Source organism: Eutrema salsugineum, unplaced genomic scaffold, assembly GCF_000478725.1.
Source record: "Eutrema salsugineum unplaced genomic scaffold, Eutsalg1_0 scaffold_11, whole genome shotgun sequence".
NCBI classification, from domain to species: domain Eukaryota; kingdom Viridiplantae; phylum Streptophyta; class Magnoliopsida; order Brassicales; family Brassicaceae; genus Eutrema; species Eutrema salsugineum.
Window position 1 is genome coordinate 2,986,208 of NW_006256901.1, and position 25,355 is coordinate 3,011,562.

Genomic DNA, 25,355 nt, shown 5'->3' on the forward strand with positions numbered 1-25,355 from the left:
TTTCTCCTTGAACTCATTGATGTTAAGACTTGATACTCCATCGTTTTTGGAGTTCTTTTGGTTAATCGAAATTATTTTCAGAATCTATGAATGATTTGTGGCTTGTAGTGATTTGGTGTGTGTTGTTTGTTGTCTCGATTTCCTGGACAGGTACTTGTGAAGCACATATGCTAAAAAGGGGGAGATTGAAGATGCAAATAAGGCTGGAGCAGCACGTGTAGCAGTCGGACTAGCTCAGGAGCTGACACGGAGAAGACTTGCGAAGCAATCTATATACGTGGAGGTGAGCTGGAAGCTGAGCTGGAGTTGCAGGACGTGCTGGACACTTCAAAAGACGAGAAGCTGACTTGGATAGAAAGCTTGGAGTATCTTGGAGGATCTTTGAAGAAAATATCAAGTTTCATCTATCTTAGGAGAAGATAAGGAAGGTGAAGATTCTCATGGAGATTTGGAGAAATCGCAAGGGGAGTTTATGCTAGGGTTAGCTGCAAGTCCTATCTTGTATAAATAGGCGTGTGAAAACTTTGTAGGATTTTCAACACAACTGAGAGAATTCTTAGCAAAAGGTGAGCGAAATTTTTGTGAGAGTTTAGTGAGCTAAAGTGCTAAAAGGAATTTGGGTGAGAGTTTCTTGAATCACGTATCGATTCAAGAACAAGTGAGACTAATGTAGCAAATCAAGGAGTGTCTTGAATTTGTTCTAAATCGGGTTCTGTATACTTGTAAGTTACAAACATATTTACTAGTAAAATATTTTTGTAGAGAAAATCAATGTGTTGTGTTTTGTTCTAGTTCTCGTATTACTACTTTTGTATTTTCAAACAAAACTTTTTCTGACTAAAAACAAAAAGTAAGAATTTTACAGAAGCAAAATTTGAAGATTCCACTTCGCTCTCCTGTTAACTGGCTAAACTACCCGGATTATAATATTATCAGGGAAAAAATCAAATTGAAGACAAGATACTATCAAAACTTACAATTTGGAAGTACTGAGCTTTGGACGAACCGTACTTTTTAGACACGACTTGAGCTGCCTTATGAAAGTAGCTAAACTGAATTGATCTTATGTTGTAGTCGTCGAAAGAAACAGATATATTAGAGATCTTGATGCGTCCCTTCTCGTCCCAAGTCTCATCGAACCATTCTTTTCTCCCAGTTGGTCCTACTTTGAACATCTCTCCCTATTATAGAAAAACTTAAGCTCTGAATACTCTTTTTGTTGATACTTAAAGATAGAAATGTTTACATGTTGTGAAAAGTTAGAAACTTTATTAATCACTGGAATGTATATATAGAGTACATAGGGAATCTAGGTTAAGTACAATGCCCTGATGGACCTAATGGGCCGGTATAAGAGTCCATATATGATATGTGTTATAACACTCCCCCTTGGACGAGTGAACCGGGTCAGCTACTCAATCGGGATCTCGATAATGCGCTGGGGAATGTTGCCTCATTAAAACCTTACCAGGAAAAACTCAGTGGGACAAAACCATGGTGAAGGAAAAAGAGTACAACACGCATTACTCCCCCTGATTGTAGCATCACTGCAGATCTCTAAGTCTATACATTCCTATCTGTTTGACGAGCTTCCGGTGTGTTGAAGTAGGCAATGATTTGGTGAAGAGGTCAGCTGAATTCTCACTGGATCGGACCTGTTGAACGCTGAGAGTGCCGTCCTTCTGCCAGTCTGAGGTTGAGAAGAACTTCGGTAGAATGTGCTTCGTCCGATCTCCTTTGATATATCCTTCCTTGAGCTGAGCTATGCATGCCGCGTTGTCTTCATACATCACCGTGGGCTGTGTGTCTTCGTCCATACCACAATCTCTGCGGATGTGCTGAGTCATGGAGTGCAGCCAGACGCATTCCCTACTAGCCTCATGAATGGCTAGGATTTCAGCATGGTTTGATGAAGTGGCAGTGAGTGTCTGCTTCATTGATCTCCAAGAGATGGCTGTTCCTCCATGCGTAAAAACGTAGCCAGTTTGAGACTTGGCAGTGTGCGGATCTGATAGATATCCTGCATCGGCGAAGCCGACTAACCCATCTTTATTTTGGTTAGTATAGAAGAGTCCTAAGTCTTGAGTACCTCGAAGGTATCTTAGGAGATGTTTTATACCGTTCCAGTGCCTCTGAGTTGGAGATGAACTATATCGAGCGAGGAGGTTCACGGCGAAACATATGTCTGGTCTAGTGTGACTAGCCAGGTACATTAACGCTCCTACAGCACTGAGGTATGGCTTTTCAGGACCAAGGATTTCTTCATCATCCTTTTTGGGACCAAGAGGGTCATCACTTAAGCTTCTAACTACCATTGGGCTGGTCAATGGGTGAGCTTGGTCCATATTAAATCGCTTGAGTACCTTTTCGATATAAGCCGATTGATGCACAAGGATTCCTCCTTTGATGTACTCAAGTTGTAATCCCAAACAGTACTTTGTTTTGCCTAGGTCTTTCATTTCGAATTCTGCTTTTAAGCAGTCGACTGTTTGGGAGATCTCACCAGATGTTCCGAGGATGTTTAGATCATCCACGTATACTGCTATGATTACAAATCCTTTGTTTGAGTACTTCTTGATGAAGATGCATGGACTGATGGGGTCATTTTTGTAGCCTTCTTTGATGAGGTAATCGCTGAGGCGGTTGTACCACATACGCCCACTTTGTTTCAGTCCATACAAGGATTTGTTCAGCCTGATGCAGTATTGATCTCGAGATGCATTTTTGTCTTTTAGTTCAATGCCATCTGGGAGTCTCATATATATTTCGTTGTCCAGGGGCCCATAGAGATATGCGGTTACAACATCCATTAACCGCAGATCAAGATTTTCTCTTATGGCCAGACTTATGAGGAATCGGAATGTTGTTGCATCCACCACTGGAGAATAAGTCTCCTCATAATCGATTCCGGGTCTCTGTGAGAATTCTTGTGCTACAAGCCGTGCTTTGTATCGAACGACTTCACCGAGTTCGTTCCTTTTGCGCACAAAGACCCATTTGTGGCCCACTGGCTTGATGTGTGATGGGGTCCGGATGATCGGACCGAACACGTTTCTGAGTTTGAGACTCTTTAACTCCACGTTTATGGCTTCTTTCCATTTTAGCCAATCTGTTCGACGTGTACACTGTGTTATTGACGTGGGTTCTAGATCCTCTTGCATGAGCGCAACATCAAGTGCTACTTTGTATGCAAAGAGTGCATTTAAGTCGACTTCTTTTCGATTCCATTGTATTCCGGACATATTGTAATTGATGGAGATCTCATTGTTATCTTCTGAACCTGGAGATTCGGCGTCCCGAACTTCCATTGAGGGTTCATTAGATTGAGTCTCAGCCGCGGCTATGTCTGATATTGCAGGAATCCCGGTTTCGGTTATTGCACCTTTCTTTGATTTCCGGGGATTCTTATCTTTGGAACCGAGAGGTCTGCCCCGTTTGAGACGTGGTGCAGACTCTGTAGCAACTTGGGTCTGTCCCGTTGGGACAGCTATTCGTACTGGTGCATTACAAGCTGGGATGTACGATTTGGTTACTTTGGTCGGGTCAGCAAAGGAATCTGGCAATTGATTAGCTAGCTTTTGATAATGAATAATCTTTTGGATCTCTGAATCACATTCTAGAGTCCGAGGATCTTGCCAATTTAATGATGTTTGATTCCATGAAAGATCTTTGACCAGCTTGTTTGTCTCACCACCTAAAGAGGATATACCGATTCATCGAATTGGCAATCCGCATATCTGGCCTTGAAGAGATCTCCAGTGGTTGGCTCGAGATATCTTATGATGGTGGGAGAGTCAAAACCAACATATATTCCCATCCTTCTTTGAGGTCCCATTTTGGTTCAATGTGGTGGAGCAATGGGTACATATACTGAACACCCAAATGTTTTGAGATGGGAGATGTCTGGCTCATGACCCGAGAGTAGTTGGGATGGGGAATATTTGTGTTCACTAGATGGCCGGATGCGTATGAGTTCAGCAGCATGTAATACTGCATGTCCCCATGCTGAGGCCGGGAGCTTTGATCTCATGAGTAATGGTCGGGCTATCCATTAAATGCGTTTAATGAATGATTCAGCCAATCCATTTTGAGTATGGACATGTGCTACAGGATGTTCCACGGTTACCCCCATGGCCATACAGTAGTCCTTAAACGCTTGTGAGGTAAATTCACCAGCATTGTCAAGGCGGATAGTCTTTAGTGGGAAGTCAGGGAAATGGGCCCGCAATTTTATGATTTGGGCCAAGAACCTAGCGAAGGCTTGGTTCCGAGAGGACAAGAGACAAACATATGACCAACGGGTCGATGCGTCTATAAGGACCATGAAGTACCGGAATGGTCCGGAAGATGGATGTATAGGTCCACAGATATCGCCCTGGATTCTTTCTAGGAAATGAAGTGTTTGTTTAGAGATTTTAACTGGTGAAGGCCGAGTGATCAATTTGCCTTGAGAACAAGCTGTGCACATGAGGTGTTGAGGATAAGCTCGGTTTTCTTTGAGGGTATGCCCTTGAGAGTTTTGAATTAGTTTACGCATCATATTTGCACCGGGATGACCGAGCCGGTCGTGCCAAATAGTATAATCAGTAAACCGGGCTTTGAGAGTGGTATTAGCTTCAATCATACTGACTTTAGCATGGTAAAGTCCAGTAGAGAGCGCGGGTATGGTTTCGAGGATTTGTTTATGGCCGTCTACGGTTTTAGTGACTAGGAGGGATTCTTTGTTCCCTTGACCTTGGGTTTCTATGTGGAAACCATTCTGTCTTATATCCTTGAAGCTCAGAAGATTTCTCTTCGAACTAGGAGAATATAGAGCATCTGGTATTTCAAGTTGTGTGCCATTTGATAGCAACACATAGGCATGGCCATATCCTTCGATAAGGTTTGAGGGACCCGCGATGGTGCTAATATTTGCGGTTTGATAGGTTAGGTTTATGAAGTAACTTTTGTTTCTTAAGATAGTGTGGCTGGATCCACTATCTACGACTATGGTTTCCATTTGCTGGTGTGCTTTATTATGAATAGAAGATAGAATTCAGTATTGAGGAATTCAGAAAATGTGATAAATCATAAAGTAAAGCAGTGTCTGAGAATAAAGGCAAATGGAAAAAAAAATGAAACAAATCCCAAAATGAAAAAAATAAAGAACAAAATCAAATTGTATCAGAGTTTCAGATGATTGAATTAATCGAGGAGATCAGCTGTTTCATAGTCCATGGGGTCGGTCTGCTCGTTTGTGGTGTTCTCATCATCAAGGAGGTCGTCACCTTCCAGGTTAGCAGCATCGACTGGCTGAGTCATGTTGGCTTCAGCAGGAGCTTTTCCGTACTTCTGGTATAGATCGCAGTGGATCTTGGGGGTGCGACATTGCTTTGTTGGGTGGTTGAACATCCCACATCTGGTACAAGCAGAGTGATCGGGGTTGGTGTGGCGGGTCGGCTTGGTGATGCCTCGACCACGACCAGGACCATAACTGAGGTTAGGTCGGTTGCCACGACCATGTCCGCGTCCACGTCTTCCACGTCCATGTCCTCGGCCATTACCACGTCCATTACCACGTCCACGGCGGTGATCTGAGGATCTATCGGTTTGAACATGGTAGGACTCTTGACGAGAAGCTGGGACAGGAGCCGATCCCGGGGGCCTCATAGCGCTGTTCCTCAAAAGCAGCTGGTTATTCTTCTCAGCGAGGAGAAGACAGGACAACAAGTCTTCGTACAATGTGTGTTTCATTGCACGGTATTGTTGTTGGAGCACAACATTCTCTGTGCTGAATGTGGATAATGTTTTCTCGAGGAGATCATTATCTGTCACATCCTCGCCACAGAGTTTCCGGATGGCAACAATACGAAAGAGTTCGTTGTTGTAATCATCTACGGATTTGTAGTCCTGGAACCGAAGGTTCTTCCAGTCGAAATCTGCCTGAGGCAACTGGACCATTTTCTGATGGTCATATCGCTTTTTCAGCGCTTGCCACAATTCAAGTGGATTCTCAAGAGTGAGATATTGCTGCTTAAGGCTCGAGGCCAGATGATGGCGTATGTGACATATCGCCTGAGACTGTCCCTTACGGGATGCGGTGTTACCGTCGGTAATACACGCATCGAGTTCTTTCGATGCAAGGAACAAGCGCATGTCTAGGGCCCACTCGAGGTAGTTATCCCCGGAGACGTGAAGGGCCTCGAATTCACATTTCTGAATGTTTGACATCTGAAACATGAGATTGATTTTGTTAGGGATTGTTTTGAGAAAATTTTGAATGCTGATGATGAAACTTTCTATTTTGAGAATATTTCTATTTTAGGAAAGTTTCTAAATTTGGAAAGTTTCTAATTTGGGTAATTTTCTAAATGAGGAAAGTTTCTATGTCGGGAAAATTTCTATATGAGGAAAGTTTTTATATGAGGAAACTTTCTATTAGAGGGAACTTTCTCGGAAATAGTAAATTTTAAAGGGTATGATTTTAGTTACCCCGAACATGATGTCGGTTTAATAGCTGTGATTTAATCGGTTAAAGCCGAATATAATTTCGGTTAATGAGAACCAGGTTTAGCCGGTTTTAGGCGGTTTAGGAGGAACCCTAGGGGAGCCGAATATGATTAGGGTTTTATCTAGGGTTTTAACGGTTTGGAAAACATATTTTGGATGTGATTTCGAGATCTATAGGATCTGTGGTTGATGGTTTTAATAATTTCACAAGGACAACAAAGAAATCACGTGAAAAGGACTAGGGTTTAAGCATTATGACTTACGATTTTGAAGATTACAAAATCGTGAATCAAGCTTAGGATTTAGGGTTGATTTTCTTAGTTTATTCAATCAAGAGAATCAACAATCAAATAAGCTGCAACAAGCTTATTAAACATGAAGAAAATCGAATAGGTTTATGCCATAAACATGGCCAAAAACGGTTGTTAGGTTTTTGTAGATTAGGGTTTTATAAAACGAGTTTAAAACCTTTGAACATGCATAAACTTGTAATTTAAACAATCAATCAATAAGTTATCAATCAATCATCAGAGTATCAAACACTTTCAATCAATTAGAGATCGATTTTTTTTTTTTTTATAGGGTTTTGAAGTGTTTAAACAACAGGTTCTATGGCTCTCAGTTTTAGAAGATACCTTTTCCACCTTTGGATTTCTGACAGGCTAATGAAACTGGGAGCTAATAGACCTCAGTTAGCCGCTACAAATTCCAAGGATTGATCACCAAAACTGGAGAAGCTGCTGGTTGAAGAAGGAAAAACTCGGATCTGGTTTTTTTTTTTTTTTTCGGTTGATCGTCGTGTACTGTAAGTGTGCGTGAGGGCGCGTCCGACGTTGGATCGACAAACGGTTTTCACCAGTAGATTCGTCTCGTCGAGGGCTTCGATTTGATATGTAGATCGTCTTCTGGTTCCTCACGGTTTGGAAGATATGCGTCTTTTAAGTTTCGACTTGCTTTTAGGGTTTTGGTGGTGGCCGGATTTATTAGGGTTTTTCGCTCAGAGAGTCTTATCGTGCTGATAACGTGTTGTGAAAACTTAGAAACTTTATTAATCACTGGAATGTATATATAGAGTACATAGGGAATCTAGGTTAAGTACAATGCCCTGATAGACCTAATGGGCCGGTATAAGAGTCCATATATGATATGTGTTATAACATTACATAATTTCTCTAGGAAAATTTCCTAAATAATATAATATACATAAATTTGAAACAGAAAATTTACTATTTTAAAAAATATATATATATATATTATATATATTAATATCAACTAAATAATTTCTTAAACTCTTCTTATTCCCTATTTTTACTTTAATTTGCTTGCCATTTATGAATTTGTGCTTTTTTTTTTACCTATAATTTTCTTAATACAGCTCTGAAACACAAATTAAGAGAAACTCATTATGAATCTTTTATTTTCTCTCTTCGCAAACTCAATACAATAAAAATAAATCGAGTAGTTTTAACAAAGAAAGGAAAGGAACGTAAATAGAAATAATGATTAGGTTAAATAAACGACGACATGATGGCATGATATAAGGACAAGGGAGGATAGGCTTGAGATAGAGACCGATCGAGTAGAGACGAGAAGAGCTACAAGATCCAAAGAAACCAGCAAATTCACGTCGGTCAAGCATCCCCGAATGAAACTCTCAGCTTATTCTCCCGAATCTGATATGAGTTGTCGAGCGAAACGCTTCATGTGTCCTTTGTTGTGTGAAACGTGAGGGACGTAAGAATAGCCAGGTCTGAGTCTTGAGGAACCGAAAAAAAAAACCTGATTTCCTCTCTGTTCTCTCTTTTCCTCTCCAGCCGCCGCCCAACTTCTCCTCTAGATCTGGCCGCGTTTCCGGCGCCGGTCTGAGGAAGCCACCGGCGCCGGCCCTCCTCTGGTGTCTCTCTTGTTCCCTCTCGTTTTCTCCTTCAGGTCTGGTTTCCGTCGGTGTTGGTGTTTCGGTGGAGTGAAGGCTTGCGTCGGTGGCTCCTCGCACGACGGTGGCGCAGATTCAGCGGCGTCGCTAGACTCTGCGGTGGAGGAAGGAAGCCTTCTCTCGTGGTGGGTTTCTTCTCCTCGTCCGCCTTGTTTTCCTCTTGGCGTTTCCTCTCTCTCCCTCGGTGGCCGGCGTTTTTTTCCTTCCGACGGTTTCTCGGCTCTCCTCTATGAGTCCTCGTGACCGGCGGCGTGGACTCTGACTTTTCTCGGTGGTGGAGTGGTGGCTGGCTTCGCCTCCTCCCGATTTAAGACCCTCCAAAGCCTCGTGGTGTTTGTCTTTTTTTTTTCTGAGGCAGCGGAGTGGTGGCGTTTGTAGATCGGTCTTCCTTGATTCCGGCGGCGGTGCTTTTGAACCTTGAGGACGGGTTCATTCTCCGGCAAAGGTGTCGCGGCAGTTCTGATCTAGTGGCTGGTCTCAGAGGGGTGGCCCTCGCTTGTTCTGGTTTGCGCAGCTCCACCGGCGGTGTCCTTTGCGGTGGTTTTGACGGGTGGCTCGGCAGATGCTCTCTCTCGTCTCGACGGTGAAGCTCTGGTGCCGTCTTCCATCGGTGTGGCCTTGGTTCATCGGCAGTGTGTGTTTGTCTCCCGGCTTGGATTGGCAGGTTCTCGTTAGGGTTTTTGGTTTTCGGTTAGAGATGGCTCCGACTGTGGTTCGGTGAAGACGGTGGAGCAAATCAGGTGGTGAAATAGAGGCGCCGGTTTGTTGTTACGGCTACCTTGCAATTGTGGGAGTTGGTTCCCTTCGAGACTTCGGTCTGCGGGAATGGTGTTCGGAGGCGACTCTCCGATAGCCCTTGGATTCCCTTGTCGCCAATTGCCAGTTAGTTCATAATGCATTCCGGAGATCTCGTTGTTCTCGGAGAAGCTGTAGGCTTTCTTCTCGGAGGTTTTGAGGACGGGTCTCGGGAGAAAGCTCGTGGCAACAACGATGAGAACTCCAGCTCTTTGAGTTGCAGCAAAACCAAGATGGTCTGCGTTTCTTAGCGTGCGATTGGTGTTTTCTCCATCAGATTTGCTCGGTTTTTAACTTTTTCTCTCTAATGAGATCAATTCCCTTGCGTGTCTGCTGTATTCTTGTCGTTTTCGTTATTTTCTGTAGTTTTAGTTTATCTGTTTTCTTTGTTGTATCTCTGTTTTCTGTAAAAAATTCAAAAATGGTATAAATCTTAACATTTTACCAAAAAAAAAAAAAAACGTGAGGGACGTAATACCACCATCCGAACACTCTCCGCTAATTCCAGTGACATACTCAGACACATGGTTCAGCCTCACCTGCCACATTTTTTTTGTAGATCACTTAGACAGTAATCAAATAATAAGTTTTCATAAGACTAATGAGAGAGACTTTACAATTCGTGTACTAGTGCTGTTGGATGAGCCATGCTTCTTAGACAAGACTAAAGATCCGTTCTTGACGTATCCAAACTGGATTGCTGTTAGATGTCTGTCGTCAAAAGAGACGAATATGAGTGAGATTCTGTCACTGGCCATCTCTTCCCAGGTTTCTCCAAAGTTTTTTCCTAAAGGCCCAAGTTTCATCCTCGCCATGATGTAAAACTCTAATGCTTACAAAGAAGCGAAGAGAGGCATATATAGTGGAGATTATATATTAGAGATTTTCCAAGGACGGAAGAGTCATTGTGGATTCTTAGTTATTTATGTTGATCATGGGGAGCAAGCAAAGAATAAGTCCAAGTATATTTATTAAACCATGGAGAACTGTGCTGAAGAGGACTCTTTGATTTTAGGGAAACCCATTTTACATTTTTTTTTTATTGATGATGGATATACTTTAAAGAGAATAAGTGTTTGTGACATACAAGAAAACTCCACCGAGGGAAATACATTTTACAACTTCGTGAAAAAAGTAATTAAGACGCTATGTGATTCTAGCCATTGGTACTGTTGTGAACACGAATAATGCAAATATGTTACCCACCCAAAATCACATGAACGCTTCGGCAGTACTGCGCTTCGGTTATGCGTATTGCAGTTTGGTCCGGAGATACTAAAAAACTAAAAAACTATTATATAAAAACTCAGTTGAGTCTTACAAGGTTGACATATCAGCTCATATCCTTTTAACACATCAGAATAAATAAAAATATGAGAGAATTAAATAATTAAATTATACTATTTTTTTAATTGAACACAAAAACCAAAACCGAAAGAGAAGTGCATATTAATTTATGGTTCATAATGAACTGCAAATTAATTTCCATTTTGAAAGTTGGAAAGATGGAATCTCAAACAATCTCCAATGCTTTCTAATATCGACTCAAAATTCCACAAGTCCATAGGTAAGATTTTTTATTCTTTGTCTCCTCTTTGATTTATGGACTTTTGAAAGCTGCATTATATCCCTTGTATTGAATTCATTCTGGTTTTGTTTACATAGACATTGTTCTATTTTTGTCAAAGAAGACAAGGAAATGAGCTGTATTGTTTAAGCAAATCAATGACAAAGCTTCAATGTCAGCTCTTGAAATTCTAAATTCTAATGAAATCTATTTTGAATTTTGGTTGAAAGTTTTTTACTTTATTATTCGATGTATGATTTGAAGTTTCAGTTATGATATTAAATATGAGATGGTAGCTATAACTTTTCGTCAAGAAGAGAAGTTTGAGGGTGGAGCTTGAGACAAAAGTGCCATAGATATGTGCAAAAAGTTGATGTCCTTATCCTTTGGTTGCCTGATTGGCTTGTGTCTCATCTGCTTTTCTAGGCTTCAGATCTTCATCTATGATATCTAAGACATGTTTGCAATGGAAGGTAATGCAGAATTTTTTTTAAAAGATTTAATTTTTTAAATAAACATGTAATATGAACTGTGAACAAGACGAGTTTGTAGGATTTAATTTCATTTAATTTCAATACTTGCTCTTTGCTTCCAAGTGCACCAAGTCTCTTGACAAAAACCATCTTCCTGATGTTCTTCCTATTTGTAGTGATTAGACATAAGCTGAAGAAGCATTGATAAAGTCAGTCGGGGATATAGCATTTCAGATTGCTCAATTCATCACAAAAAATAGAGGTTTCGTAAACTACAATATCATATTTTTTCCACTCTCACTCTTTCTGCTTTAATCTTTAACACAAAATATATGCGGAAAAATATCTCTGGATGATGGAAATGCATTAAAAATACGATTTGGTGAAGATATTAAATTTTTCTTACAAAATACATATTTTTAGCATTAAAAATTAACTAACAAAAACAAAAAACAGGTTGAGAAAAATAAGAATAAAGAAATATTTGGTTGGGTGCAAAAATAACAAGTATGTATTACATCTACAAAAAATAATGATTACATTTTTACGACTTCATATGATATTCATATTACCAAATACAAAAAATTAGAATAAACTTATAGAAAAATGTCTATTAATAAATTATATTAAAAAAATCATATTTAGTGACTATATTTTTAAAAATTTGGATAATATTTATATTATCAAAAGTAAAAAATAGGTTAATTTTGTAAAAAAAAAATGTAATTTTATAATGTATATTAAAACAAACAAAACACATGCGTGTACACGGCAGATATTGATCTAGTAAAAATAAACACTCACAAATGTTGCCAAAAAGAAGAAGAAAGAAATAAGTTGACTTATGTCGACGTCTTTAAAGGTCGACAATCCAATCTCTTCATACGTAAATTGTTCGAAGATATCAACTTGCCAACTGTACGGTTTATCTATTTTTCCTTTCAACATCACAATAATTCCATACCTACTAAAAAAGTCACATTTGTTTTTCCAAAAAAAAAAGAGGCTAATCTCTACAATAATTTATCCACGATATTTTATAATAATGTATCCCCATAATTTGGTCGAATTTGGTCTAAAACTATATCTGACTGATTCGTGAAATAGGCTCCTCTCACAGATGTATACGTAATTAATATATCATTACAGTTAAGAGAGATGTATTCCTCTTTTTATGCTTGCTTTAATCGACAAAAAGAGATAAATCAACGTCAAACATACAATTAAAAAAGGTGTTGCTGGTAAAGACTAAATGTAAAAGATACAAAAAAAGTAAGCACTAACCAGCAATAATTAACATTAATTGATACCTTAATCAATGTTAACGATAACAAAGTCAGTCAAATCATATTTTTATGTTATTCCAAACATAATTAGTTTAATTATTTGGCACGGTCTTGGATAATATCGAACCCCATCTCGGTCGGATCAGTGGCTTGAAGCTCATAGTGAATCCCTTCCAAAACTCTTCTTAGCCCGGCTTTTGACGTCGCATATAAAATCTTTGCCCTTATCCTCGAAGCCTCCGGCGACCTAATTCCGATAACAAATGTAAATTACCATTTTACCCTTCAGCTCATGTAATACATGTGTCCACAAACAAAACCGTGAAAACCGATTAATTAAGAGTGGGCATTCGGTTCCCGGTTTGGTTTGTTTTGGATTTTCTACATATTGAAAGATAGGTTTGACATAGAACCGGATTTTGTTTCGGTCCGGTTTGGTTAAGTATGAATTTTTTTTTCATTTTGGATGATAAATCAAACTAAATTAAAAATAAAAATTTAATCATAATTAAGCTTTCTTAATGTTGATTTATTTAAATGTATTTATTGCATATATATACGAATTATTAGTTTAAGTTAATTTCGGTATATGGTTCAGTTAAATATGAATTGGATTTGGTTTGGATTCGGTTCAACCTATGCAGTATAAGAATTTCTCTATTCAGGTGCGATATTGGATTGACAAATTTCGGTTTAATTTAGTTATTTGGGTTCGGTTCGGTTTCTTTCTCCACCTGTAAATCCATTTTGTTGGTAAGACTATTTTTCACAAAGCATTATTTTCTGGCATTGCTATAATGAAATACCTATTCTACCCTTGCTGGTATAAATGAAAAGAAATGCTGGTAACTAGAATTAGAAGGGTATAAATGTTCGAGTTTTGGAAGCTAGGAAGACGACTAACCAGTAAATGAAGAAGATCTTGCTCTTGCGGCAGTTATCGACGGTGACGAAGTCGAAATCAAAGACGGCGTAGCGACAATCGTCCACCGGTAAAGAAGCAGCGAGATCGCTATAGCTTTCTCCGGCGCCGCCGACTTTATCGACGGTGACTTTACGGGAATTCTCTTCGATCTTGAACACGATGTATCTATGCACTTTCTTCCACTTCATCTCCAAGAACGAGCTCGTACACTCCTCCGTCACATGCATCCCCGTCGTCGCCTGAGATGGTGATCATCGGAAAAATTCAATTTCAAAATCAGATCAAGAATGTTCAAGAAGAGGAAAAGAAAAATTTATATATATTCTCTTACCATCTTGAAAGCCATCGCCATTGTTGCTTTAGATTCTTCTTCTGTCTCTTTCCTTTTTTTGTTTTTTGGGCGTGGAGAGCTTTTTTTATTCCGTTAAAATGGTATGACTTTGAGGTCTTTATATAAAGTTATGCCAAAACAAATGCGATCATTACGTTTTGTTATTACGAAATTACCCATGGTCCTGATCGTCAACTTTTCATTAGTGGTGAATAATTTTTCTTGTGGGCGTAATTAAAGTTACTTTATTCTGCACTAAGTCTTTGTCCACAAACAAAAAAAAAAACTTCTGCACTAAGAATTTATTTTGTTTTCTAAACGTTTACATTTGTATACCAAAAGGCAAAAAGTTTCTCGTTCATACTAAGTGTGTATTTAAACAAACCAAAAAAATTAATTATTGATGTAAAATAAATAAAGAAATTGATGTATGAAATCATTATTTAACCCTTACATAGTTAAGGAGTTTTTGAAACTCACAAGTTTGACTATATTCATCAGAAAATATGATTTATGCTTTGAACAGGATACTTTTTTTTAATGGCTGGTCCTTGAAATTGAAGGAAGATATTGCAGGCTAACGAAATTTTCAATCTTTCTTTTTATTAAAAAAAAAACTAAGGTTACAAATGTTAGGAGTTTCAAAGATTTGGTGTTAAGAAAAAAGTTTTGAATATGTTTTTTTATTATGCATGTGAAAGAATACATTTTATGCAAGTTTTGAATGTATTCTTTCACATGCATAATAAAAAAAAAACATATTCGAAATTTTTTTCTTAACACCAAATCTTTGATTAATGCATCTTAGATTACTCATATATGATATTCGGTGCAAAACATTCATTCTTCAAAGCCACACATTCGAAAACATTCTCGTCGGTAGTATCTTCACCACTATGCTTATTGGGTGCTACAACGACTAAACATATTATGGTAATAGAAAGAAACAAAAAGTATAGGTATCAGAGAAATGGGCCAATGCTAATATGCATTATTCATATACACAAAACTAAATTGTGACGCTAGGAGTGGAGAGGGTGGTCCCAAAGAATAGTAGTGGATCTCCAAGTAACTCAACACCCACAATTTCATCGATCTCTGCAATTTCGTGTTACTCAAAACTAAAGTGAGCCTTTACGTGTAAGGTAAGAATGAGATTATAGATTTCATACTATTCTATTTTTGTTTTTGTTGTAAATCAAGCTAAAGAAAGCAATAATTTAAGAGAAAGAAATCGCAAATTGAGGCAAACACATGTTTATGGTTTTCTTATTAATTGTTTGAATAAATAATTACAAAATATAAGTCTTGTATTTATATTCCCAAAAATCCGACTCTCAAATCCACTAGATAAAAGAAAATATAAATCAAGCCCAATAAAAAAATCGTTACATTCCTCAGCTCGCTTTAGTAGGACCACTTTAGAATATTTTGTCACTTAGAAACAACAGTTTTTGTTAATTTTTCTTCATATATTAGAAATATAGCTTATTTATTGACAATAACACTATAATTCAGGTTTCAACACTACGACGAATGGTGTTCTCAACCAAATATCTGAAGTGATTTTTGTTAAAATGACAAATCATATATTTGTTATTTAATTATAATTTTTAACAAAACTCTAAAAATTTAGTGTTATTGATTAAAAAAATTATAAATGTTTTTGAAAATCTAATCATGTTATTGAATTAGTGATTTTAAAGAATACATTCAAATTTGCCGTTGTTGGAAATATTTTAAATATTAGAATTTTAGTGATATTAAAGATTTTGGAGAAATCTATCCATTATATTAAAACAGAAGCATTTTTAGTGTTTGTTTCCAAACACTCCCAATTTTTTAAAAAAAAATATTTGTTGGAAACAATTTTAATATTGATCAAATTTAATCTAATTTAAATAAAAAACCTTTTATTTTTTATTTATATTTTATTCCAAAGATTAGTTATTAATTTAGATATTTTTAGATTTCTTTAAATATAGATCAAATTTAATTTCAATTATTCAAAAAATTTTAATAATTAAATTTAATTACAGAAATTTGGATTTAATTTAATTTTAAAATTCAAAAAATTCAGAAAATTATAATTAAATTTATTACAAAAATTTTAGATAATAATTTGAATAATTTTAGAATTCCTTAAATACTAGTTAGATTTTAATTTAAAATTTGAATTTAAACAATATTTTCATAATAGAACAAATGGTAAACGAATATCTTATTAAATTTTATCATAATCAATCGGTCTAAAATATCAAATATTTAAAATTAATAAATATTTATGTTATACAATAATATCATGAAGCTGATTAGGGTTAGAGTAATTGCACAATCTACCAACAGAAAGTTTGGAAATTAAGCCACAGAAAATTGGTACTGTACTATCATTCTGTTCACAATAGAAAGACAATTGAATCCCTATAATGAGTTTTTCGAATTCGCTGATAGAATATGTTAAAGAAATAGATGGGTCCCAATCAGTCAAGTTGTGTGTGTGTCAGTAGATCCGACAACAATATCTAAGTTTTTTGAAAAAGATTATTTAATTATTTTAGGGAGAGGAAAAAAAAAACAGAGATTAAGGTTTCTGACAAAAACCACCATTTGATATCGGTTATCTCTACAACTCAAAAGAGTTTCCAAATTTCGTTTTCGACGGCGAGCGACAATCTGGTGCATGATATCATTATTTTTTTGAAGAAATCCGAAGTTTCTATTTGCAAACAAGGTAAATATGAGTTCTGTTTTCAATTTTCCGAGTTATCTGTTCTAGGTTAGTGGCATCTGATTTAAGGTAGCTAGTGTCATATATATGCAGATGTCTGATAATGAGTTACCCAAGAGGATAATAGCCACTAGAGCTGAACCTTTGGGCTAGAGGGTTATTACATATCAGAAATTCAGCATTATACAAGCATCGTTCATGGTTTAGCCGCTCCAAGCATCGTTCATGGTTTAGGCTAACTATATATATTTGTTAACATAGTTAACACTTACCCATTAGTGTCCCGTCTTCGCAGTTGGCAGTCGTACCATCCCCGGTCTCCACGTACCCAGCATTTGTAGAGTAGCATTCGCCATTATCCGGCTAACAAAGTTATCTGGACATAATGTTATTTGAACATACTTCATTCTTCATTCGATCGTTCTTCGTCTGATCATTATATATTTCCTAACATATAAACTTACCTGCAGTATTTAGCCAATCAACTTTGAAAGTTGCCTATAAATCAGAGTTATCTGTCAACATATCCGCTAATTTAGTTACACCGATAATAAGATATTAGTTGATAACTTTAAAAGCAAACTGAATCTCATCCTTCCTATGATTATTTTGCCCGTTGAACTGGCCACCGTTACTAGGTTACCTGAATACATCAACACTACCAACCTCTTTTAAAAAAAAATATATATATATGTTATATCTACCAACGAACATATTTAGTAAAATAACAAGTTATCAGTTACCTGTTACCTTTACAAGGTATGAACGGCGAAAGATTTTCTTACAATATCTCAATTGTATTTTTTATATCTTGTCCCCTGAACTGTATAAGCATTAAATGTTCTCTGCAGAATTTGTTTTATTCAGTTGTAGGGGTAAACTTGTCTACAACGAAATAATATTATTGTATTTCCTTCATTTATAAACTTTGCTTCCCATTTCCTTAATAAATTAATCATCCGTTGGTATTCAGCCACTTAAATCTTAGGGTTATGTATTTATACTTAAAGTCTTATACGGATTAGTTTGTCAAAACATGTAAGATATTAAATATGATTTGAGGCAACTAAACAGACAAGTTAGTTAATTCATATATATATATATATATATATAAATTGTTTATGTATAAATCTAAATTCACATATTAACAAAGTTCATAATTAACATTAGATCAATATATACTTAACTAACGCATACTCTTATTCTACTAATATATAAATCTATACTATTTAAAGTTAAAACATTAACAAAATTTTTGATTTTAGAAAATAATATAAAGAAATTATATCTAAAAATACATAAATAAAAAATTAGAAATAAATAACAAAAAATTCTCGTGCAGACACAGGGTTAGAATCTAGTTTCTTAGTTAAAAATTCAATTTGAATCTCATGGCTGTATGAGATTGTAGAGAATATAAATAACAAATCATAATAACTTTCCAAAAATTCATCCAAATTATCAAAATCACCTAAAAACTTACTAAAACTTCAAATCTTTGGTTGAAATGTTGAATACACCCGTGTTGACGTGAAGAAAACAAAAAAAAACAAACACTTCACGTTAATACTTTAAATATCTGTCTTTTTTTCTCGAATTTGGAACTTTCACCGTGGAACTTAAGCCGTCTGAAAAGTTGATTCGAGTCAATGCCCTATCACTTTTGCTGTGTAAGGTAACTGGTAAATAGTGGCTATACTGATGAAGGTCTACTTTTGGATCACAGTATCTAAATATTATCTTTAATCGATCTTCTTTGATTGTATTGTACAATTCTCTCCCTTGAATCCTATGCTAATCAGAATTAATATATTATAAATTTTATAGACACCATTTCAAGATCTGTTGGTATGTATCAGATATCTGATCTTGATTGGATAATGAGTCCATAGAATACAACCCAAAGATACGGCAAAGATCATACACAATTCCAAGATTTTAATTTGTAATCCTGAAACTGTTCGAGTCTTCCCATGAAATGGTCCACTACATGTATGGTACGGTACATTGGTAAAACTTGAGCAACTTCACAACACTTGTATTATTCCATATATATATATATAGATATATATATATATAGATATATATGCGTTTTCTTTTAAAAATTATATACATAAAAGTAGATATCATTTAGGACTATGAGTATGCAAGTGTGCGTGCAGGCTCACCTAATGTTCGGGGCAATGAAAGTACTATACATGGGGACGTAAAAGATCATTCCAAAATACCAAACACTAAAATCTAACCTTAGGTGAGAAAAAAATATATGGCCATGTGAGGTTTACAGAGTACATATATGTTTTTTTTTTTTTCCTTTCTTTTACTTGATTACTTTGAAAAAATAACACACAAAAAATTCCTTTCGTGATTTAATAAATAAATTTTCGGTATTTCCAACCAATAAGAAATACAAACGCAAATATAAGAAAAAGCTGTTGTCGTCTCTAGAGTTTTATTTGCTAGCAAATTGGCCTTGATATTCTTTTCCGATGGCTAATATATGAGGAAAAATTCCGAGAAATATACAAAAATTTATAAAGTATAGGCTATAGCATCAAGAAAAATTTGATCGAAAAAAATCAGAAAAAATAATATACATATACTCTTTTACTCCATTGTTTTATAATGAATGTCGTTTCAACTTTTTCACGTATTAAACAAAAGTAATATCTACTGTATCATATTTTGTAACGACTAGATTAAAATAACACTTGATTGCTTTGTAATTAAAAAGTTTCATTCAGAAGAGCTAAATTGTAAATTATATTTATAAGTTTACATACAAAAATATCTTTTGTGAAACAAAAAAACCAAGAAGTGCATTATACTAAAGTAATGTTTTTCTTAGAATAAATTAGTTATGAACTAAACGGAAAATCATGTAGACATTCATTGGGAAGGCATTCATTTGGAATCTCACATACATCCTCGCAGATACACGTTACATTCATATATATACTCCAGAGTAAACAAAACAAAAAAAAACTACAAAGAAGATTAATTCGTTATTTAATTATGTTCATACACATGGGACTTAAAGTTTAGAGTTCCACCATATGTCATGGGATTGTTTTCAATTGAACACAAAAACGGAAAGAGAAGTATATATTAATTTATGGTTCATAATAAATTGCAAATTAATTTTATTTTGGAAATTGGAAAAATGGAATCTCAAACAATCTCCAATGCTTTCTAATATCGACTCAAAATTCCACAAGTCAATAGGTAAAATTTTTTATTCTTCGTCTCCTCTTTGATTTATGGGTTTTTGAAAACTGTATTATATTTTTTGTATTGAATTCATTCTGGTTTTGTTTACATAGACATTGATCCATTTTCTTTGTATAAAGACATATCCACTGATGACAACCCTACCACCGGAACAAAGGGTTGAGACTTGAAGTCTCAGGCAGAAAGCAAAATACGATTTGGCGAAGATATTAAATTTGTCTTACAAAATACATATTTTTATCATTAAAAATTAACTAACAAACAAAAAAACAGGTTGAGAAAAATAATAATGAAGATATATTTGGTTTGGTGCAAAAATAAAAAGTATTACATCTACAAAAAATAATAACTACATTTTTACGAGTTCATATGATATTCATATTACCAAATACAAAAAATTAGATTAAACTTATAAAAAAATATCTATTAATAAATTATATTAAAACAAAAAAATCACATTTAATAACTATATTTTTACAAATTTGGATGATATTTTATATTATAAAAAAAAAGGTTAATTTTGTAGGAAAATAGAATTTTATAATGTATATTAAAACAAACAAAACACCTGCGTGTATACGTGGGTATTCATCTAGTATACATAATAGGTGTGAATTGTGTGGTGTATCCATAAAATTATTTTATTTATTATTTTGTTATTTTAACTACAAATGAGATTTTCGGACAAGGGAACATAAGCATGTTTATAGACAATGAGTTAAGCTATTCCGTAGATTGTAATTTAATTTGGAGGATTCGTGTTGGGTTTGCAATGGTTTGTCTTCGTTAGTGTTCTTCATCTTTGTTGTTTCTTCTATTGATTCATCTCTATCATTTCATCATGTTCATTTTCTTTTTGTCATAGGAGTTTTTGTTGATTTGATCGAGGATCCGAAGAAGATAGAGAGATGATCCATTAGATCTGTTAGGTAGTGAGACTATTAACCACTATATAAATAAAACATCCAAAAAAAAAAATTTGACTAACAAAATTTCGAATTTTGATATAAAAACGGAGGAGGAGTTATTAGAGATCACAAAAAAAAATTAAAGGAAACATATAGAGACGAAGAATTATTTTGGCAACAAAAAGTCATACCCAATGGGCAAAAGATGGAGATAAGAATATAAAATTTTATAATTCATTAGTAAAACAACGGAGAGCCCGAAACCGAATTATTGGTTTATATAATACGGCAGGTATATGGGTTACTTTCAAAAAAAAGATAAAACAAGTGGCGGTAAATTATTTTGATGAACTATTCACTTCGACATCACCGACAAATTTTGAGGAAGCACTAGGAGAGATAAAACCCTTAATTTCGGAGTCTAATAATATGATGCTCACGACTAGGGCTACTGAGGAAGAAGTACGTAAGGCACTATTTATGATGCATCCAGAAAAAGCCCCAGGACCAGACGGCATGACAGCTCTTTTTTACCAACGCTCGTGGCAAATTATTAAGGCAGATATTGTAGGACTAGTTAACGGCTTTTTGGAAACAGGGAGCTTCGATGAAAGATTGAATATGAAAAATATTTGTCTAATACCAAAAACGGAAAGACCTACAAGGATGACAGAGTTACGTCCTATTAGCCTATGTAATGTAGGCTATAGGATAATTTCTAAAGTATTATGTCAAAGGTTGAAAATTTTATTACCGGATCTGATTTCGGAAACTCAATCAGCTTTTGTAACAAGGCGATTGATTTTAGATAATATCCTAATTGCCCAGGAGATGTTCCACGGACTGCAAACCAACAAATCCTGCAAAAACAAATTTGTTGCAATTAAGACAGACATGAGCAAAACTTATGATAGAGTCGAATGGTGCTTTATTGAAAATATGTTGAGACATTTTGGCTTTTCGGAAAAATGGATAACATTGATGATGAGGTGTATTACTTCGGTATGATATAAAGTCCTATTAAATGGACAGCCAAAGGGACAAATAACTCCAAGCAGAGGATTACGTCAAGGGGATCCTCTATCATCATATTTATTTTTACTATGTACGGAGGTCCTAATATCGAATATACGGAAAGCAGAGGAGGAAAAATTATTGACGGGACTAAAGATCGCAAAGGCAAGCCCACCGATTTCACATTTACTTTTTGTGGATGATAGTTTATTCTTCTGTAAAGCAACTAAGGAAGAGATTCAGAAGATTCTATCTATACTGAGACAGTATGAAAGGGTCTCAGGCCAACAAATTAATTTCGACAAATCATCTCTCTTATTTGGCCATACGGTGCCTGAGGATGTACAAACTGAGTTGAAACAACTATTAGGAATTTCTAGGATTGGAGGAACTGGATCCTACTTGGGTACCCCAGAAAGTCTAGACGGGGCCAAGAGTAGGATTTTTGATTTTGTAGCGGATAGACAACATGATCGGATTAATAGTTGGACATCGCACTTATTATCAAAAGGGGGGAAAGAAGTCTTAATTAAGTCAGTGGCATCGGCAATGCCTACTTTTGTTATGTCATGCTTTCGTTTACCCAAATCTACAACGGCGAAATTGACAAGTGCAGCGGCAAGATATTGGTGGTCCTCTGATGGTCACAATAGAGGAATGCACTGGATATCATAGAATCAAATGTGTAGAGGCAAGACAGAAGGAGGAATTGGATTCCGAAAGGGGGAGGATTTTAACACAGCACTATTGGCAAAATAATTATGGTGGTTGATAGATAGACCAAATTCTTTGTTTGCACGAGTTTTCAAGGGAAGATACTTCCGGAGTTCTTCTCCTTTGGAACCTATTCGATCTTACTCGCCATCCTATGGCTGGCGGAGTATAATCTTGGCTAAATCTCTGGTTAATAAAGGGCTAATCAAAATAGTTGGTTCAGGCTGTTCTATCTCGATATGGAATGACCTTTGGATACCAGCTTCTCGCCCGAGATCAGCCACTTGTAAGGGTTTTAATTATTACCCGAATCTCATGGTAAATCATCTGATTGATCCAATGACAAATACATGGAATATGGGCTTGATAAATGCAATTATTGAACCGGCGGATGTGGAAATTATTTGAGGAATTCCAATATTAGGTCCTACAGACCAGATTTACTAGGCTGGCATTTTACCAAGTCTGGTAGATATACGGTAAAATCGGGATATCACATTGAGCAAAAATTAAGGATGGCCCGCAAGATGATTTTTACGGGCCAAATATTAAAGCATTACAAGCTTATACATGGAAATTATAGTGTGCACCGAAGATACAACACTTTATTTTGCAGGCTATATCTGGATGTTTATCAGTGTCGGCTAGATTACGGACACGTAGGATATAATATGACACACAATGTGCACGATGCAGAGCAGAGGAAGAAACTATTAACTATGTTCTATTTGAATGCCCACCTGCCCTACAAACTTGGGCATTCTCAGATACCAACACCTTCGGGTGTCTTTCCAATGACTTCGGTTTTCTCAAATTTTGACCATTTGTTTTGGAGATTGCAAAAGGATGTAAATAATACACAATTTCCATGGATTGCGTGGTATATATGGTAGGCAAGAAATGAGAATATTTACTCGAATATCGATGTGGATCCAAGGATTACACTGAAAATAACAGAAAATGAGGCTATATTAATGACGGATGCTCAAGGGACTGACCAAGATCTAGAGACACAAGACAATATGAATATTCCGGTGTCACTACCCAGTACATAACCGGAATATTCGGTTAGCTACCTGGTTTGGTCCAGTGGTGAGCAAAGGTCTGCCAGGATCGAAAACGTCTGTGGAGCAACAATCCTATTAGATACTAGATACAATGCTAATCTGAAAGAGAAGAAGAGAGGTGAGTAATTTGGATTACCCATTGAGATGAACCTTAGGAAATTCATTATCAAATATATTATAATATAGAGATTAAGAATAGTCTAATCCTAAAACAAGCTAAAGCAGGACTCATTCCTAGATTTCTAGACATTAAGACACAAGAAAGCAATCATCCGGTTTACTAAGTCCATTTTATCCGTCAATTCACCTTTTTTCATCATCATGCTCAAGATATGGCAAAACCCTTCATGCTCAAGGCATGACATAACTCTCTGTTAATTCTTCTCATTATGCTCAAGGCATGACAAACCCTATGCATCTTTTAAGTTGTTCAACAAACACTTTAATTCCCAAACAAGAGCAAAGCTCTACAGAAGATGAGATCCAGTCCTGCCTTCCTTCTTGGATAAGGGGAGCTTGGCCTGCCATCCGTGATATGCTGAGTTTGACATATCACCACTTATGGTCACACAGACATGTGGTTCGCCACAACCACCTAGCGATGAGCTCTGCTGGTCCAATAGGCACAAGACAGCTGCCCAACAAGGAATCTCGAACTACAGGACCACCTGTGTCAAGTTTCTATAACTCGATCTACTCAACAATTCAATAGAATTTCCTAACAAGCAATCTACAACGTTTTAAGATTTCAGACCAATCACCACACAACTTATCAATCATTTAATTCATTATTTTAGCACTTTTAATTGATCTCTAGCAACCTAGCTCATCATCAGGCAATATCCAGCAATCATTGACATCATCAACAAGAACCATCATCAACAACAAGCAATCAATCACGCAGACACAGTAGCTATGGTTTAAGAAAAGACTAATCAATCACCCTAGATCATAATATGCAGGATTTGGAAAAAAAACAACCCTCACCTTGGCCTTTCTAAATGGAGATACCATCCACATTTATTCATCTTCGAGCAGATTTGACATTCAACACGAAAATGATAACTCTCGGCTCAGATCTCTGATCTACACAAACTTGGTCTTCACGGAAAACTGAGACTCAGGAATTCAATCTGATGGGTAGATCGTCGCGTGGATCCTCACGGTTCGCCAGATAATCGTTAGTTGACGGTACAGAAGAAAGAGAAAAAGAGAGGAGGGAAGAGCAGATACAAGGCAATGAGAAAGGAGGAGGATCAGGATCACGCCATGGAAGAGGAGAGGAGGATGCTGGGCGGATTGGAGAAGAAGGAAAAGAAAAGGTGGTTTGGAATAAAAGAGAGAAAGACAAAAATTAGAATTTTCTGGGATTAGAAGTTTATATAAGAGTGTTTAGTACTGATTTTCTGGGATTAGAAGTTTAGGAATTAAAAAACCAATTGGAAAAGGAAATTAACCAATTCTCAATTGGCTAGGTTATTACATTGATTTGAAACACAAGACGTAAAATTTTCCGCGAGCGATGCTGAAGGGACACGTAGTTTCAACTTACGAGTCCCATTCGTGTTGATTTTGGGCCTAGAAAAACGATAATAGGCTTAAGTTTTTACTTTTGTTCAGTTGTGGAAGATACTTATATTCCAATGGGCATTTTTGCCTTCTTTTCTATATGCAGACACATCTTTGGGATAATGTTTCCCAAAACTATTGATGATTAGTTGGATGGTTAAGATATAATTAGTTCCTGTCAACGTAACAATATTAGGCATCAAGAGAATCTGCATGAAGCATAAATTTTTTTAGATTAGCAGACTTGCATGAAAGTTAACACATCGGTCTATTTCATATCCAAATTTGATCGAGTTCCATATATCAGTTGAGAGTTCTTTAATGA

At 36.2% G+C, this 25,355-nt stretch overlaps 1 protein-coding gene across 1 annotated transcript; it reads right to left on the bottom strand.

The window, feature by feature from the left end:
• Positions 1–12,441: 12,441 nt before the first annotated feature.
• Positions 12,442–13,885, bottom strand: LOC18025853 (actin-depolymerizing factor 5). Its single transcript, XM_006409348.2, has 3 exons — positions 13,800–13,885; positions 13,448–13,707; positions 12,442–12,790 (listed from the first exon to the last, which is right to left on the bottom strand). Exons 1-3 carry the CDS (start codon positions 13,818–13,820, stop codon positions 12,640–12,642), a joined length of 432 nt encoding a protein of 143 aa, XP_006409411.1. The 5' UTR covers positions 13,821–13,885; the 3' UTR covers positions 12,442–12,639.
• Positions 13,886–25,355: the final 11,470 nt, after the last annotated feature.

Bases quoted from the DNA above. Each gene is read 5' to 3' on its own strand.
- LOC18025853 (XM_006409348.2), bottom strand. From the start codon at position 13,820: ATGGCGATGGCTTTCAAGATG. The intron at 13,708-13,799 runs GTAAGAGAATAT...TCACCATCTCAG, and splicing joins TGGCGATGGCTTTCAAGATG to GCGACGACGGGGATGCATGT. The intron at 12,791-13,447 runs GTTAGTCGTCTT...TATCGGAATTAG, and splicing joins AAGATCTTCTTCATTTACTG to GTCGCCGGAGGCTTCGAGGA.